The 17255-nt window shown below is 39.4% G+C and overlaps 3 protein-coding genes across 10 annotated transcripts in view; 1 reads left to right on the forward strand and 2 right to left on the reverse strand.

Annotated features, from left to right (window-relative positions):
* Positions 1-4074, reverse strand: part of LOC144013695 (glutamate receptor-interacting protein 2-like) — a 39017-nt gene extending 34943 nt beyond the window's left edge. For 2 of the 6 annotated variants that reach the window (XM_077512843.1, XM_077512842.1), the window contains exon 1: positions 3595-4068. In XM_077512843.1, coding sequence (XP_077368969.1) covers positions 3595-3766 — 172 coding nt within the window. In that variant the 5' untranslated portion in view covers positions 3767-4068. Of the gene's footprint in view, positions 1-2137; positions 2187-3594 lie in introns of those variants that run through there. The other 4 variants (XM_077512841.1, XM_077512840.1, XM_077512846.1 and 1 more) reach the window with 3 other exon arrangements.
* Positions 4075-4346: 272 nt separating this feature from the next.
* On the reverse strand, positions 4347-6391 carry rpl32 (ribosomal protein L32). Its single transcript, XM_077512848.1, has 4 exons — positions 6268-6391; positions 5598-5698; positions 5320-5501; positions 4347-4508 (listed from the first exon to the last, which is right to left on the reverse strand). Exons 2-4 carry the CDS (start codon positions 5691-5693, stop codon positions 4379-4381), a joined length of 408 nt encoding a protein of 135 aa, XP_077368974.1. The 5' UTR covers positions 5694-5698; positions 6268-6391; the 3' UTR covers positions 4347-4378.
* Positions 6392-10313: 3922 nt separating this feature from the next.
* ssuh2rs1 (ssu-2 homolog, related sequence 1) lies at positions 10314-17228 on the forward strand. Of its 3 annotated transcripts, none has more exons than XM_077512850.1 (14): positions 10314-10461; positions 10540-10582; positions 10690-10754; positions 11246-11350; positions 12721-12796; positions 12909-13038; positions 13126-13186; positions 13949-14070; positions 14166-14228; positions 14312-14394; positions 14482-14574; positions 14666-14771; positions 16443-16550; positions 16671-17228. In XM_077512850.1, the coding sequence occupies exons 2-14, from the start codon at positions 10560-10562 to the stop codon at positions 16809-16811; spliced, it is 1176 nt and encodes a 391-aa protein (XP_077368976.1). In that variant the 5' UTR covers positions 10314-10461; positions 10540-10559; the 3' UTR covers positions 16812-17228. The 3 variants fall into 3 exon arrangements, with proteins under 3 accessions (XP_077368976.1, XP_077368977.1, XP_077368978.1); XM_077512851.1 differs by having other exon boundaries at positions 10314-10458; positions 10538-10582; XM_077512852.1 differs by lacking the exons at positions 10314-10461; positions 10540-10582; positions 10690-10754 and adding an exon at positions 10778-11017.
* Positions 17229-17255: the final 27 nt, after the last annotated feature.

Genomic DNA, 17255 nt, shown 5'->3' on the forward strand with positions numbered 1-17255 from the left:
CCTGCTTTTTCCATTTAATTCAACCAAAACGCAACACTATAGGTAAAGAAGGGCGTTTCTTTTTTTCTTTCTCATTTTACCATGGTATATTTATTAAATATTGTACACATACATAACATTTTTTAAAAACAAAAACTAATACTGGTCTTCTCCGGGTACTCCGGTCTCCTCCCACATTCCAAAGACATGCATGGCAGGTTAATTGGGCGCTCCGAATTGTCGCTAGGTGTGCTTGTGAGTGGATGGTTGTTCGTCTCTGTGTGCCCTGCGATTGGCTGGCAACTCGTCCAGGATGTACCCCGCCTACTGCCCAAAGCCAGCTGAGATAGGCTCCAGCACCCCCGCGACCCTTGTGAGGAATAAGCGGTCAAGAAAATGGATGGATGGATGGATGGATGGATGGATGGATGGATGGATGGATGGATGGATGGATGGATAAAACTAATAACAGAGCCTCCCTGAAAATGAATTAAAACTAACTAAATTTAAAAAGGAAAACTCAAAAACAAAATAAAAACTAACTATAATAACCCTGGCATACAGTAGTATCACATCCGCCAACATAATAAGTCAATAATAAGACAACACAAATTATAGTTTTTGAATGGGCCCCCATTTTGTACTGGAAATCTTGGGCCCCAAGTCATACTCATTTTTGTTGTGTTGTCCATCTTCAGCCACAGTGTGTAACAAGTGACCACAAGATGTCGCTATAGTATAGAACGCAGCCGAAATGCATACATTTAGAAGTATGCGCGCTCAGAGAGATGACACTCCACAAGCCTACCACAAATTCTTATTTTGCGTGAGCAAACGAGCGACGGCGACTTGGCAGCTGATGGAAAGCCCGACGCCGAAAGACCGAGCAAGCCGGATTTAGCCAGAGCAGCTAATAAGAGCGGCTAGCGGGAGTTAGAACCATAGGCTGGAGTGGCTAACAAGAGCGGCTAGCGGAGAAGCCAATAGAAAAATAATAAAATAGAATAAATAAAAAGCTAGTAAAAAGCAACGGGAGCCCGAATCATGGGAGTCAGCGACGACCACCTGCAGGCACCAGCTGGGTCCGACATTAGATGCTAGCACCACGAGGGCTAACTACGTTCGCAAAATTGTCCGTTGGGCATCCGTAGCAGGAAGATGGTGGAGAAACGGCCTCTTGTAAGGTAACACTACAGTTATGTAACCTACGACTACATCATAGAATGTATGTTGTTGTGGTAGAACATATTTTTTGGCACATTATTGAAATTAATAGTAAATTTTTTAATTGAACGAGTTCGTAGTTCACCACTAGATGACGCTAGAAATTTCACACTGGCTTTACCGTATTCAAGTTCTCTTGTTTAAATAAACACTGATTGTCATCTTATAAGTACATTGAGTTGTAATTTAGATTTTTTTGAATGTCTACAATGTGAAGTTAAATGTTGGACGGAATGGTACCCTATTTTAGATTCAACTTACACATCTTCATTAAAATGTAAACTAAAGGGTACTGGTCACAGCCATGAACCTCCAGTGTGGAAAATATAAGCCCCACTCCAGCCACACATGCAACAACTCTTACACGTGGCGGCTCTTCAACAAGAATTCAAGTGAGGCCGGGCTAATTTCTAGAGGTTACAAACAATTCCTCATTTCTGCACCAGGCCTAATTAGTCAGCTGTTCCACTTGTTACAAAATACTTGGCTGAGGGTAATTTCCTCTGGGAGCTTTTTATTTCCCTCTAATTGCCTATTAATCACCAGCTGCATGACGGGAATCAGGAGATGGAATATCGACTCTGCGGTGATTACAAATAAACCTTTGGGAATAGATGACAAAAAAGTAATATAAACAAACACTAATCTGTTTTTTTTTTTTTTTCATTTCTGAGAAACTAATCAACATTACTCATGTTAAAAGACTGAACAAACTCGCTTTCACAAAAAAATTACATTAAATCACATCAGTGATGGGTCATCGGGGCCGGCAAGGCCTTCTCTGCGGGTCTTAACACTATCAGAAGCACTGACCTAAATTATAATACAGTGGTGCCTTGAGATATGACTTGAATTTGTTACATGACCAATGACCATGCTTGTAAATCATCTTTCCCCACTGAATCGTATGGAAATGCCATTAATATGTTCCTACCTCCACAAAAAGGTATTAGCCCCGTCAATGGCATTTGCCATTAGCGTTAGTATAATGCTAGTGGCTTCATTCTTCTTCTTCAACAAGAAGTGGCTTAAACATCTTGGAGCCAATATTTTGAAGAATGGCCTACTGAAGTGTTGCTTATTGTACAGCGAGTTCAGTTCACTGCCACCATACAGCACTCGGCTCTTACGTTTGTACTCGCAAGTTAAAGCTACTGAACGCAGAAATTCCCATTTCGAATCGATAATGCCGCCTTTGACCAAAAAATGAAACTGCACACATCCGTCTTCAGTCTTCATGTTCACAATCAGTCCACTTTTGCCACTTCTTGTGCCTCTAATTCGATTTGCAAGAAACCCCCGTGCAGAGAAAGTTTAGCACGATACACATTAACACTCCATTACGAATAAGTCATGCAACCATTGTAACTGTGCAGCTATCATCAGCTTGTTTATATCATCACTGTTAGCTTAATATTGCTAGTAACGCTATTTTGTTTAAGATGAATATATGTTCTGTTTAGCTTTAAATGTATTAGCAATGGGACTGTTTCTTCAACCAAACCAGATTTCAAATTCGCCTCACAGGGCCACAATAACGTCAACATAATTCTGTAATAAGCAGGGCAGCAGTAACTAAACTGCACCTACAACTGAGAGGCTTTGAAAAAAGATCAAACACAAACCATAACAACAACGGCTAGATTTAAGCAAAAAAAGCCTTGACGAAAAGCGCTTAACCTCCATTTTCAATCCCAAATCTCACCCTAAACGTCCTAAACTGACCAGACTGCCATCTTGTGGTCATAAGGTGCAGGTGCAATTTAAAAACAAAGTCGACGTCAACCAGATATTTGATATTTGCATCAAATTAAATCAGCCCACAGAATGAAAATGTACAGAAACTACACGGGGAAATGAAATTATCGCAAACACCACTGAAATCTCTAATAATTATAGTTTTTCTAAATAGTCCTTGAACACCCCCTAACCTCTATAAAATAATAATAATAATAATAATCCCATGTTTTCAACCGTAATGGAGTTTGACGCTCAAACGCAACCACTCCCATTATCTGAAAGACTGCCTGCATGTTTTTCAAAAATTAAAAACTAGCATTGATTTGCAATCCTGTCACTGTAATGAGAGCAATGCTACCGTTCAAATAAAATTTTTACTGCAAATGATTTATTCAGTAATATTTGCTTTAAAAGTTTTCAGGTGCACCAAACACCTAAATATGAAACGACAAATGATCTCTAAAGATGTATTCCTTCGTCTGAGACGGAAAAAATAATTTATATTCGTTTCTTTCTTAAGTACCTGTAAATATTTTTTCTTCTAAAATAGTCTGTTTAATAATATAATAAAGCTGCATAAATTGTTTCAACAAAAGCAAATTCAGATAGAATTACATTGTGCAAATGTACATAATGTGTCTGGTGTTGTACCTTTTGTCCTCCCTCGCACAATGCCAAGTCGACATCTTAGTGAAAAGGAGAACATTCTCCTCTTTCCTCCTGCAGAGTGGACGCTTTTCAGATCGGGTTGAGAGAAGCCAAAGGAGACTTGCTTGGGTGTAAGTTGGCCTTTTCCAAACGCTAGCCTCGCCGACACGTTCATGGTCTTTTCCTGATGTCCTCGTCCCTCTCTGGAGAACTTCCAGCTTTCTCAGCTGCATCCAGACAAATGTCGCTACTCGCTAGAATATTCCCTCAAAAGATACTCGTCTTGGTTTTTGCTTTCTTCCCTCTTCTCCACTTGACCAGCTGACTGGCAAATGATATTTTTGTGTACATCCCTGGCACTTCTGGGATGACAGATGGCACACGGCTAAGCACAGAGGGGCACAACCCGGCTGCCATATCGCAATGGAAACTTTCTCAGCGTGGTATGACTTCTCAGCAATGCAAAATCACAATCTGGACACACTTATTGAAGCAAACCACTGCAGATCTACAGAAAATTAGCAAAGGATTTGTTGATACTGTAAATCTGATGGAATACCCACACAGTCGAGGAAGAGCCTCATTTACAAAAATGCGTATTTAAACAATTGTAGTCTTTCCATCATCTACTGGCAATTTCTACTCCTAAGACATGACGCTAACCATATTTTCATAGCATAGGTGTATTTTGGTGGTGGTAAACCATACACAATATGGCCATCATACACACACAAAAAATGCATGAGTATTGTAGATTCTATTTAAGTATTTATTATGAACAGCCATTTTATTCGTTCTCCTCGCTCCTGAGCCTGGCGTTGGGGTTGGTGATCTTAATGGCCAGCTGAGCTGCCCTCTCCACGATCACCTTTCTGTTCTTTGACGAGACGTTGTGGGCGATTTCGGCACAGTGAGTCCTGCAGGGGAAACAAAGGACGCGCAGTTAATACAATGTCAACAGGGATTCACATTGGTTTATACTGAATAACACTTTTGAGTTCATCAAAAATTCAATTGCAAGTCATAGTATTTTAAAATTCCGTCATTTTGACAGTCAATACATATTACCTTGTGTATTGCAGTCACATTGTTTCATTTGATAGATGCATTTGACTGTGATGATCCCGTTGTACCTCAAATCAACTTCAACCTCTTCATACAATTATTGCTTTGAAATGATCAAGTTTTGATCAAATGATAACCCCGCCCCTCAACACATTTAAATGCCTAAATTAGTTTACACCGTACATATAATAAAGACTATGAACCTTAAACAGTTTCACATCAATTAAATTCATCTTAAAGTACTACTCTTGCAAAACAAATGGGTCAGATTATTTCATTTTGAAAAAAAAGAAGCACATGAAGAGACATGTACATGACAAGCACATGATGAGAAGATGCTCATGAACCACTATTGTACACTCAACGCAGCATCTTTTGCAGCTTTGCGAAAACATGTTTCTCAAAATATTCTTAATGGATTAATGTTGCTGGTGCACACAAACAATAGACCAATGATAAGAGTGCAAACCCAGCTACGAGTGACAATCAAGCAAAGAGAACAGCAGAAACACTTTTGTGAATGTAATCATTTGTTTTTGGATGTGTGTCTCTCTTCAGTCTGTCTTAATATTGGATTTTTCACAACCGAAGACACAGCATACAAAGCAGTATCTTCAACTTGACTTCTGGGACAATATCAACAACAGCGAAACAATAACTTACTTGTTACTCATCATGAGAACTTCCAGCTCTTTGACATTGTGCACCAGGAACTTCTTGAAGCCAGTTGGCAGCATATACTTTGTCTTCTTGTTGCTACCGTAACCGATATTGGGCATCAGCATCTGCCCCTTGAACCGCCTGCGGACCCTGTTGTCAATACCTCTGGGCTTGCGCCAGTTTTTCTGTTCGTAGACAAAAAATGGCGTATTTTCTTCTTTGAGTCATGTGCATCTTCAACTGTGCATTTTGGTTGCTGTCCATACAGGGACATAACTTACCGCAATCTTGACATATCGGTCTGATTGATGGCGGATGAACTTCTTGGTTCTCTTCTTGACGATTTTGGGCTTTGTGAGGGGTCGGAGGGCTGCCATTGTGACTGGGAATGGAAATAGAAACAAGTATTAACGTAATGCTGACTTTTAATGACATAGCAAGATCTGGACTCTGTCAAATGTCAATTACTAAACGCAAACCTTATGTTTTAAATATCGTTTCCGTTACCTTAACGTAAAACCCGAAATTCGAGACACTAATATTACTACTGGCAGCGCTTTTCGGGCATGTTGACGACCCTGCTAGCAAGTTGCTAGGCTAACGTTGAAACGATTAGGAAGACGTGGTGGTTCGCCAGGTTTTACAGGCCAGTTGTATATACATTGTGAAAGATTTTAAAACTACAACTGCTTCAGTGCTTCTAGTACTTGTCAGGTTTTATACTAACGGGCCTGTATTCAATCTTGACAAGTCATGACGTGAAGAACGCATAGCAGCGGGGCACTAGGTTTAGCAGAGGCACATCGCACCACAAAACATGAATCCTGTCGTTCTGTGAAGCTTAATTTCCTTAGATGCACGAATATGAGGCGTAAATTGTTTATTACAAGCGCCAATATGGTGTATTAAGGAAACAATTTGTGTGGATTGTGACAGATTCCATCGACTCACCCGCCGATGTGTATCCGAAGAGGACTCCACCGACACCGGAAAGAAAGAAAAGGACTTCCGGGAGTGTTGCAAATGCTCATGGGAACTATAGTTCGCAACAACCAACGTCACTTTACAGCGCTTACTTGCACCTGTAAACATTAACCTTAAATATTGTACATTGTGCAACATAATAAATTGTCAGTTAGCTGTGTTTTAAATCAATATAACGGCACAAATACAGACCTTGCCCCTCGGTCAAGAAGTACAACGCAACTACGTCATTTATTTCTCTGGATAACCTTCAATTATTATCCAGGCAACTTTACAATAAATAGCCTTTATTTATATATATAAAAATAAAAACATTTTTAAAAAGGGGGGGAATTCAAGCAAACCGGGAGAAAATTGCTCGTGCTTTTATCTCCAGTAATGGTTTTTGTTTTGTTTTTATTTTTACTGATTCTATGGCGCCCCCTGGAGGCGATGGTACTCGAATTTGCCTGTATTGTTCTCTTGTCCTGCGATTGGCTGGCAACCAGTCCAGGGTGTCCCCCGCCTACTGCCCAGAGCCAGCTGAGATAGGCGCCAACACCCCCGCGACCCTTGTGAGGAATAAGCGGTCAAGAAAATGGATGGATGGATGGATGGATGGATGGATGGATGGATGGATGGATGGATGGATGGATGGATGGATGTTGGATGGATGGATGGATGGATGGATGGATGGATGGATGGATGGATGGATGGATGGATGGATGTTGGATGGATGGATGGATGGATGGATGGATGGATGGATGGATGGATGGATGGATGGATGGATGTTCTCTTGTCAATTTGGCTTTGGCCCTCTTGCTGCGATTGGAATGACAGTTCTTTTGTCTGTACTGAATCACTAGAAACCATCTATTCGTTTTCTGTACTGCTTATCTTCATTAGGGTCGCGGACGTGTTGAAGCCTAGCCAGCTGATTTTGGGCGAAATTGCGGTACACCCTGACCCGGTCGCTAGCCAATGACTGGGAATCACTAGAGGCTGATCATTTAAAGGATTTGTTCAAAAGATTTGTTCACTGAATGGTTCAGTGCTTCATCATTATGTTCATGAATCAGCCTCCTGACTACCAGGGAAAAACCAGGGAAAAAAATAGTGTTTGTTTTGATATTCCCCAATCTTTGTGAAGTAACTGGAATACTACAAAAGACATTTTTGGAACATTTTTTTCTTATCCACTCTCCACTTATTTACGCTTTACTTGCATGGCAGGGTTTATTCACAAACAAAATCCATGCAACACAAAAGCTCCACATGTTCCCCAGCACGTCGCACTATCTTCATTAATATGTTGGCCTTCAGGTGACTACTTTAGATTGGGTCTCCACCTGTGCAGTATTCAAACTATTACAATACACTTTTGACAGCACTTTCTCTTGCGGGTTTAACTACTCATTTCACTGCATCAGAAACAACTGGACTTAGATTTCCTTACTCATGGATTTTTAACATCATCACATTGCACTTGGATCAAACCAACAACCTCAGAGGTGCAAGCTGAACACACTAGCAGTGACCCATTCTAACCTGTTGTTGTTAAGCTATCGGTAAAGGACTGCTGAAACTACAAGTTTAAAAAGGAGAAGTTTGTATTTGCTCAGTGTTTTTACACTGGTAACCACAGCTTCCAGGTTTTGTTCCATAAAAACATTTTTTTACACATGGTTTTACTGCATATCTAAATATTTTTATCTTTATATTAATATGAATTTGTAAAATGCTTGTTTCTTTTGGCATAAACAAAATGTACCAAAGAACATACTGATAAAAAGTGTTATTTTAACACTCGAATTATGTAATTTTATCTGTATTCGTTTGTTTTACAGTTTATCTGTGTTTAAATTACAGTAATTTGTGAATTCTCCCCCCTAAAAAAGAATTTTAACATTTTCTTACAGTAGCAACAGTTGTGTTTGGTTCTGAAATTTACAACATATTCATGCAAATTACGCAATGCTTCATTGTTTTTGTAGTTCCAGTTTTATTACGTCACGATTTTACAGAAATTCACTGTTAGTTCTACAGACACTTTTAACAGTGTATGTACAGGTAACATATTTTCCTCTAATTACTTTATGTGTAGTGCAAGATAATGGAGAATGAACATGTTTGCTTTCATGTGAATTGACTCCAATTATTGGAGAAATGGATGCCAGTCAAAACTTAAAAGGAGGAAACGGGTAGAATCACGCATAATCCGTCTTTGACTGATAATATGATAATATTCACGGTAGAATCATTCACTGACACACACTGTCAGGTTCAGTAAGTAGATATACAATACATGAGAATATAGCAATAGACGTTTGTAATAATTAACACCTAAATAAAGGAGAGAAGACAACCAAGTTTCTTTCAAAGCTTTGCAAGGAGAACGGAGAGAACTGACACAATACAATTCATGCTACGTTCTAAAAACAGCCGCTTCGAGCGCTTTCTTTTTATTGAGATTGGGAGACTCTAAAAGTACATTTCTAAAGGGAGGGGTGAAGATGGCACACCACTGCCAGGTTATCTTAGACCAACACATCCAAAACAGCATGTGTGTGTTTTTTTTATGACGTTTGTGCATGACTGTGGAATATTTCTGGTTACACGTTTTGCGAGATCTTTTTAGCAATCCAGAGTTGGTGTGCTAGTTTCACTATGTAGTTGGGTACTGTTATCCATTTAGTTAGAGTGTGTGTCAGTTGCAAAATGCTTCCTCAAAACAATCACTTCAATAGCATATTATTCATTACAGAAAATATATGATAAACGCTGCATAATCATTTCATCAATATGTTTACATTTGATCATTCTTTAATTAATCTATCACACGCACACAATACGCAGGAAGTGAATAATCATAACGGTAGAATCATCACTGAATGACACACACACACAGTGCACAACAAACACATGCCCGTGCTTTCACTTCTGTTAACCTGATCTCTGTCACAATTCTGTCTTTCTGTTTTTGAGACCTTCTCTTTTATGTGTGGTAAAGACTGACTACCCCAGATTCCTTCCACGGAGTGGTGTCTGATGGAGTGACTGTCGCTCACTCACACTAATGCTATGGCCTTCACTTTGTTGGCTCAACTCCTTATTTTGTTCAAAGGAAGTTGTCATTTGTCCATGGATGTGATGGCACACTAAAAGTTGCAACTTGAGAAACTATTTCCAACCAGTGGCAGGTTTTTATTTTTAGATTATTTTAATCTAAAGTTCCCAATGAAGGGGAATTAGGCATAAATTTGTTTGAAAATTATGTGATTTTTTTTTTTATGTATTTTTTCTTTGGTACTGTGTTATTAGATTTATTTGGTCTATTGTCATTTTACTGTGTTATTATGTAGTTCTGTGGCGTGTACGGCGCATATGGAAGCCCATTCCCGCCAGTAAAGAAAAAAAAGAAAAAAAAAAAGAAAGAAAGAAAGAAAAAAGAAAGAAAACAGTTCTTTTTTTATTTTTATTTTTTTTAACCCCCCACCACCCAACGTCAGAAGACTATTTCTGCCAGTGGGGGATATATATATATATATATATATATATATATATATATATATATATATATATATATATATATATATATATATATATACTGTTAGAAGCCTACTTTTTCTTTTTCTTTTTTTTTTTTTTTTTAATGTCGGAAGCACTGCGATTGGCTGGCAGCCAGTTCAGGGTGTACCCCGCCTGCTGCCCATGCCAGCTGAGATAGGCTCCAGCACCCCCCGCGACCCTTTTGAGGAACAAGCGGTTGAAAATGGATGGAATGTTAGAAGCAGAACCGAAGCCCATTTCCGCCAATGGATTTTTTTCTTTTTTAGTTGAAGACCTTTTCTATCAGACCATGTGCAGTATGTATGCAAAGCCGATCCATACATATGTGTATGCATATAAGGTGAAAAATAAATCAATCAAAAGAATTTCATAGTTCCCTTCTGATGTTTACTGCCCATGGAGCAGATGTGTGCGTACTTCCGGAACACCCCCTTTTTATCCTTTTTTTTTTTTTTTTTTTTTTTTTGAAGGGGGCATGGCTATGTTGGGAAATTAGACCTGCAGCAGTATGATGACCACTCAAATGTGAAAATCGCCACTTCAGTTTGACTGTTGCAAGACGGGACGGTTTAGTGGACTTATTTTTGACACGTGATTAAAAAAAAAAAAAAGGTAAATGATTGTTTTGTTTGTCACATTATTTTATCGGCGGTACAGTTCCTGTAAAACTTTTGCATTGTTTGTTTTCAGAGCACATCCAACGCGACAACATGGAGTATAAGCCTATTTTAGAGTGAGTGTTTGAAAATCAGTGTTTGGGTAAAGTAACATTTGGTGACGGATCGTCTCGTTACGTTCTGGCCTCTTCTTGTTTTAACTTTCGTTTTCCGTTCCAACCAGCGACGGAAGACGAAGTTACGGCGTGGCCAATCCAGGTTACCTACAAGCAACCGACGGTCCTCCTGGTATGTGCGATGATGGAGTGTTTTCATTGGGCCTTAAAACATTGCTTAACCGGGAGTGTCTGTTTAAGAAACGATGAAATCGCACACTTCCGTGCAACACATAGGATTACGTCACACCATGTCTTCACACCGTGGATTTAGCGTCCCGTGACAACAGCGAGGTGTTATAAAAGTGTTTTCTTTTGAGAGCTGCAACCTACCACTCAGTATTTAGTGTTGTTCGAAAGCCTCTATAATGGATTTTAACAACTCAGAGGGTCAAGGTAGGTCACACACTAGCACTCACTCACGTACACATCGTTGTGGGCGAAAGAACACGATCCTCATAAAAACTTCACCTGACTTCTTAATGAGTTGGGCATGCACAATCAGGCGTAACTAAAATGTGTTTGACGTTACTGATTTATGCATTATATGAAAATTTTGCCTAGTCGAGCAATTGAATAGAGATATTAAGGTTTTCCTGAACTGGTTCCTCTGGTTTGTTTCAGCGATGTTTGCCCCACCCGCGCCTGACTACCAAGGACCGAGCGCTCCACCAGCCAACATGTTCGACAACATGCCCGGATATGAAGGCACTGTGGCCGGCGGAGGAGGTCCGTATGGAGACGTAGTCACATAACTGACTAACATCAACTGTTCTTCATGTGGCTTACAGTGTAAACACAATGGGACATGTTTTTCAATTATCTCAACTCAACTCAAGCTTATTTATTTATATAGCGTTTTCAAACAGCCTGAGCTGTCACAAAGCGCTTTACAGAAACACAAAAAACATAAAAAACACAACACAAAAGATTAACACCAATACAATGACAACAAATCAACATTCTTCCATTCCATATAACGTTTTGATTTTTGAAGCAGTTTTAGATGAAAGAGGACAGAATCAGTCTCCATTCATCAGTTGATCAGAGACGTGAGCTCAGCATGCATGACGTCACACACGTTTGCTACCAGCTAAGTTTGCTTATAAGCTAGCTCATACACAAGCAGCTGCTGCGTTCGTGTTGAGCACCATACACATAAAAAGAATGGTCCAATTTCCCAGTCCCATCCAAACTGCCTCTCCTCCAAGCGCCGAACCTCCATCTAGTCCACGGCCCGCGAGCACCACCGCGCTTAGCGGCGACGTTCGCATCCTCAGCTCCACCGCCATCCATCTTAGCTCACCAGCGTAGACTGTCCTGCAGCGCCGACCTCAACTCCGAGCAGAAAAGGGGCTGTGAAATTGTGAAAGACAAAAAGAAGCACGTTAGTCTAAATCTACACAGTCTATTTTTCTTTTAGCAGTGCATTTGCATTACATTGTAATACATTTGTATAATGTAGGCACCTGCACCTTTCAAAGTGTCAACAAGATGCACACCACTCCAAAAATGAAAGTTAAAACTTGGACTTGCAGTTGTGAACGCTGAGTGACCCAGTTTACGTACTTGCTATGTGTTTGTTGGCATGGTGACAGACAGGATCTGATACACAATTGTTGACCCAATCAAAACAAATACAACACACGTGGTTTTCGCGGCACCCATCTCGAGACTAGTCTCCAAGACACGGTTTTGTATTGTTGAAACTCGCAACCCATACGCAATGAATGGGTTGGTCGTCGCCGCACTGCGCCGTGCTAAGTGCAGTGTGAAAAGAACAGGGGCCATCAATATACGTAGGGCTACTAGAGTCATATGGGTTTAAAATATGTATATTATGAACATTTTATGCACTTAGTGTGACGCACTACAACTACAATAAACATACAGTATTGAATGCCTCTTTTGAATAAAAATGGTAATTGGGCATTTGATTATAATGGATTTTGTTTTGTTTTGTTTTTTTAAACCCAAGAATATTGTGATGCAGCACTTTGAGGCAAATATAGTACTGATATTTGTAATTCATGTGTTATACTTACCAAGTGTCACTACAATCCAGCCAAAAAATTAGCTAACTTTCCATCTTGGCTTAGGTGGATTTCTACCCCCTCCAATGCCGACGCAACCGACTCCTCAGCCTCAGCCTGGACCTGAACAACCGCAGTGGAAGTAATGCTTACTTTTTTCTTTTTTTTTCTATGCCAATGAATGCAAAACTAAGGGTGTGTGCAGCTAAGACAATGAAGGCATCCTTTAAAGCATACATCTCATTCCTCCGCAGTATTCCATCAATAAGTGAGACGACAGCACGGGAGGCTTTTGCACTGTGGGCCTCCAGCAAGTGTTGTTATAGTTCAGCGCCAGCAAAAGATGGAGTGATCACCAACATGGAGGCTTTCAATACCTACAGGGTAAAAAGGAAGACACAATAAACCAATTAATTACATTTGAATTCGACTATGTAATTTAAGTGTGTCATCTGGATGACTTTTATTTAGTACCGACTGGAAACCTTCACTGAATCGAGATCGACTGAGTGGAGTCATGAGCCATATACTGGTGTGTCACTCTTCTCTTGTGTCCTACTTACTAAATGTCAGGTTTATCATTTATGGTTTGTTTTTATTTTTATTTTTTTCATTAAATCTGACTGTAATCATGTAAGACAGGTGCATCTAATCACATGCTGTTGAAAGATACAGCACATTTAATGTATAATTACATCAGAAAATTAAAGGGGAAGTCAGCCTTAAACATTTCTTGACAATAATATGTTAAATTATCTCACTAGTCTAAACATGACATCCTGATTAATATTACAATTGTGGAATATGAGTTATGCAAAAAAAGTCCAGCCGTTTTTATCCATCGCGGGACGGCCATTTTGCCACTTGTTGTCGACTGAAGATGACATCACAGTTTCCCAGGCAATGACCAATCACAGCTCACTTGTCTTCTGAAGCTGAGCAGTGATTGGTTGTTACCTGAGACCTGAGCAACTGATGTGATGTCATTTCCACTCGGGAGCAAGTGACAAAATGGCCACCTGATATTGATAACAACTGCTTGATTTACCTGCTTAACATATTCCACTACCACAATATTAACCAAAACACTGCATAGAATATATTATTGTAAAAAAACATGTTTTGGGGTTGACTTTCCCCTTTAATCGCTGTTGTTTAACTTAACATTGAGTGATTTTTAAAATTTTTGTATTGCTTATATCTCTATTTCTGCTCTCTGTCAGCTATTTAAGGTAGCATTTCCCTTGGACTCAATAAAGTTATCTCCTCACTGAATTTTTTTTCTTGGGATCAGGTCAGCCAGTGGATGCATACTTCCAACCCCCTCCCGGACCCTGGGATATTACTGCACCAGCCCCCAGTTATTTTACAGACAGTAAACAGATCATCAAAGTTCCCTACACTTCATCTATGAAGGTTCATAATAACCTCATACCTCAGTATCATTCTAAGCATGTTCAAACAAGAGAAAGAAGTGCGTTTTCCCCTAATGAGAATCATTTCATCATCAGAGTTGTCACGTTTGCGTGGGAACGGGGCGGACACCTTGCAAAGATTGTACTGGCGCAGGCAATGTAAGTCATAATTGTAAGGGTCATTGGTGGAAGTGACCTTCAGTAATGCTGACCAACTGCTTGATTTCTTTCCTTTCTGGTAGAAAGTTTGCTGGGTGTGCAATGGAGCTGGTTTCCGCCACGGAAACGAGCGATGCAATCATTGCTTTGGCAGAGGACGGGAAAAGTAAGTAAAACTTTATTTATAAAACTATTGCTTCTAAAATATGTAATACTTATATTTACATTGTATCTTTCCTACACTGTTTTACAGCTGCCATGGATGCCAGGGGCAAGGATTCAAGCAGTGCCCTACATGTCGTGGAAAGCAGCAGCTTTTGGTCTATATCAACCTGACCATAAAATGGTACCGTTTCTTTTATTGTCCAACAGTCGGGCTGCACTGTTAATAAGGTGTTATAGTTACAGCAATCAAGCGAAACTATGATATATTTCAGGACCAATAACTCTGATGATTATGTTGTGGAGCAATGTAGTGGACTTCAGTTGGATAACCTCAGCAAAGTGTCTGGCAAGGAGCTTTTCAGGGATGCTCAGTACTTGGTAAGAGTTTTTGTCCATGGTTGTTTTCTCAAGCAGGTATTTATTATGTTGTACACTCGATAGATAAAGGTGTAACACTGGGTCATTTCAACAGCAGGAAATGGAAAGGAACTGTTAGTCAACTACACTTTTTTGCAACTCCCCAGTCTGCAAAATGTAGTGTTTGTGGAATTTTTGTGTCCATTAATGTAGGATTTTGAAAGTCAGCGATCACCTTTGCAGTTATTCTCAAAGGTATTTGAAGGGGCTAACTTCGCTGCGATCATGTTCTGCCACACCAGACTCATCCAACCATTCTTGATTGACCTTGTTTTGTTTACTGTAACAAAAAAGGGTCTTCACCAAATTCTTCTCACATGGAACTGTCAGACGTATGCCCCAATTGGACTATTTTATTTTGCCTTATCTTGGCTAAATGATACGCAACTCGGTTTTATTGATGGAACACTTTAAAAACAACCTGAGTAAAGGGATATGAATATATAGTTTAATTGACATAGCTGTTTGTTGACCCAGAGCTCTGTATGTCTCGACTCCTCTGTCAGAAATAAATTGGCTGGCTTCTAACTGGTTGTTGTTATTATAGTCCCTTCACGAAAACGAACACACTTGGAACCTCGAAAGTTAATAGGCGATTTAAAACACAGGTTCCTTTAAATGGTGACCCCAACGTGATCGACGTCGATCTTAGCCTTCGCAAAGATGATGTAGACTGAACGATGACAAAAATATCTTTCCTAGACCCAGTTTTATACAATCTTTCAAATTGGAAGTGTGGAGTTGTCCTCATCTGGTTGGTCTAGGGTCCATTGACGTGTCGTTGCTATGCAGAAGATGGGTGGGTTGACGTTGGTGTCAGACGCTTGTGGTTTTTGGTGTGCAAGCATTGTTTTGCAGCAACCGTTGTTTCCAACCGATGCGTCCTGTGACCTGCACATAAACTCCAACCTGGACTTTCCAAACCACACTTTTTGCACTTAATTTTCACACTTCATCTTTATTATAATAAAGTATTTTTTTTTATGCATAAGCCAAGCCAGTAGCATGTTTATTGCATTTTTTTTTTTTTTTTAGCTATCTACGATTAAACGACATATTCATATCCCTTTATGAGATAAAGAAGTGCTGTGTCAAATTGAACATAAAAAATAAGACAACTGGATATAATTAAAAAAAAATCAATAAGTTTTAAAAAAGCCAATTAATTAAAATAGGTTTTAAGGCTGTTTTTTTTTAAAGTGGGATAGTGGGCTTGTCTAATGTGCACCGGGAGGTCATTCCACTCCAATATCGCCACAAGCAGTTGGTCAGCTGACCTAAAGGCATGCGGCGTAGGAAATGATCAGCTCCGAAAGGTAAGGTGAGGTGAAACCATTTAAATAAACTTTTAAGTGCACAGGCAGCCAGTGGAGGGAGAGCAGGGTTGGGGTTTTATGCTCCCTCTTATGTGTTCCAGTTAACCTTTTGAACCAACTGGGGACCTTTAGCTAACTACTGGCTAACCATAGAAGCATACCAGTACTTCTTTTGATCAGTATAATTTTTCTTCTGAAAATGTAAACACTGGTGGAGACCTCTTGAGACAGGTTACTGTACAATTGATACAACCTTGAAAACAAATCAAGTCTGTTTTTTTTTTTTTTTTTGGAAATAACCTTGCTCAATGTTCAGGTATATCCAGTGATGGGATTCCCGGACCCTACTGTGGTAAATGCCGCACAGCGCTTAATCAACGAACACCAGGGCCGGTTCTCCCAGACGTCTCGAATTCTTCAACAGGTATTTGTGCCCGATCTTAATTTGAAGCTGAATATAATGTAGTAAAACATAATTTCACCATTAGTGCTGCAATGAATGTTTGTTGTTTTGGGTAACATGCCTACTCTTCTGTGTGTCCAGCGTCAAACTATCGAACTGATTCCTGTCACCAAAGTGACCTACTCATGGAAAGGGAAATCACAAGTTTACTTTGTCTATGGAAATGAATTTCAAGTCAGTGCAGACAATTATCCTGCCACCTGTTGCTGCACCGTGATGTAACTGCAGATGCCGAAGTGTCCATATTATTCTATTCTCTCTCAGAGTCAGCATAAGATCATAATTGAAATTGTATGTTTTCTATATTTACTATATGGCAGTATACAATTATGTCTTTATAAAAATCATGATGAGATGAAGAGAAAGTTCACGTTACCAACAAAAGAATATCATTAAAAATGCTAAAATGAAGCATGTATTTCATCATTCTTTCCTGTATATTAAACAGTTCTTGTATGCTTTTTTTTTTCCTAAATCAGCACGTGTATCATTTCTATATCAATGTTTCATACGAATGTATTTTGTAACATGTTACCACTAATGTTTTGTATAATTTTTAAGACTGCTTATGCTTTTGTATGAACACTGTACACACCCTGTACTCATTGAGAAATTCGAATAAATAGTAGTATTTCGTAATGTTTTGCTTCGTGTGCTGTCGTCATA

The sequence above is a fragment of the Festucalex cinctus genome, chromosome 2 (genome assembly GCF_051991245.1).
Source record: "Festucalex cinctus isolate MCC-2025b chromosome 2, RoL_Fcin_1.0, whole genome shotgun sequence".
Lineage (NCBI taxonomy): Eukaryota > Metazoa > Chordata > Actinopteri > Syngnathiformes > Syngnathidae > Festucalex > Festucalex cinctus.

What these genes read in the sequence shown, in the direction of transcription:
- ssuh2rs1 (XM_077512850.1), top strand. Translation starts at nt 10,560, where the DNA reads ATGGAGTATAAGCCTATTTTAGA. An exon ending in GAGTCATGAGCCATATACTG is followed by an intron (nt 13,187 to 13,948) that starts GTGTGTCACTCT and finishes TCTTGGGATCAG; the next exon opens with GTCAGCCAGTGGATGCATAC. An exon ending in ATCAACCTGACCATAAAATG is followed by an intron (nt 14,575 to 14,665) that starts GTACCGTTTCTT and finishes GATATATTTCAG; the next exon opens with GACCAATAACTCTGATGATT.
- rpl32 (XM_077512848.1), bottom strand. Translation starts at nt 5,693, where the DNA reads ATGGCAGCCCTCCGACCCCTCACAAAGCCCAAAATCGTCAAGAAGAGA. An exon ending in ACCGATATGTCAAGATTGCG is followed by an intron (nt 5,502 to 5,597) that starts GTAAGTTATGTC and finishes GTCTACGAACAG; the next exon opens with AAAAACTGGCGCAAGCCCAG. An exon ending in GTTCTCATGATGAGTAACAA is followed by an intron (nt 4,509 to 5,319) that starts GTAAGTTATTGT and finishes TTTCCCCTGCAG; the next exon opens with GACTCACTGTGCCGAAATCG.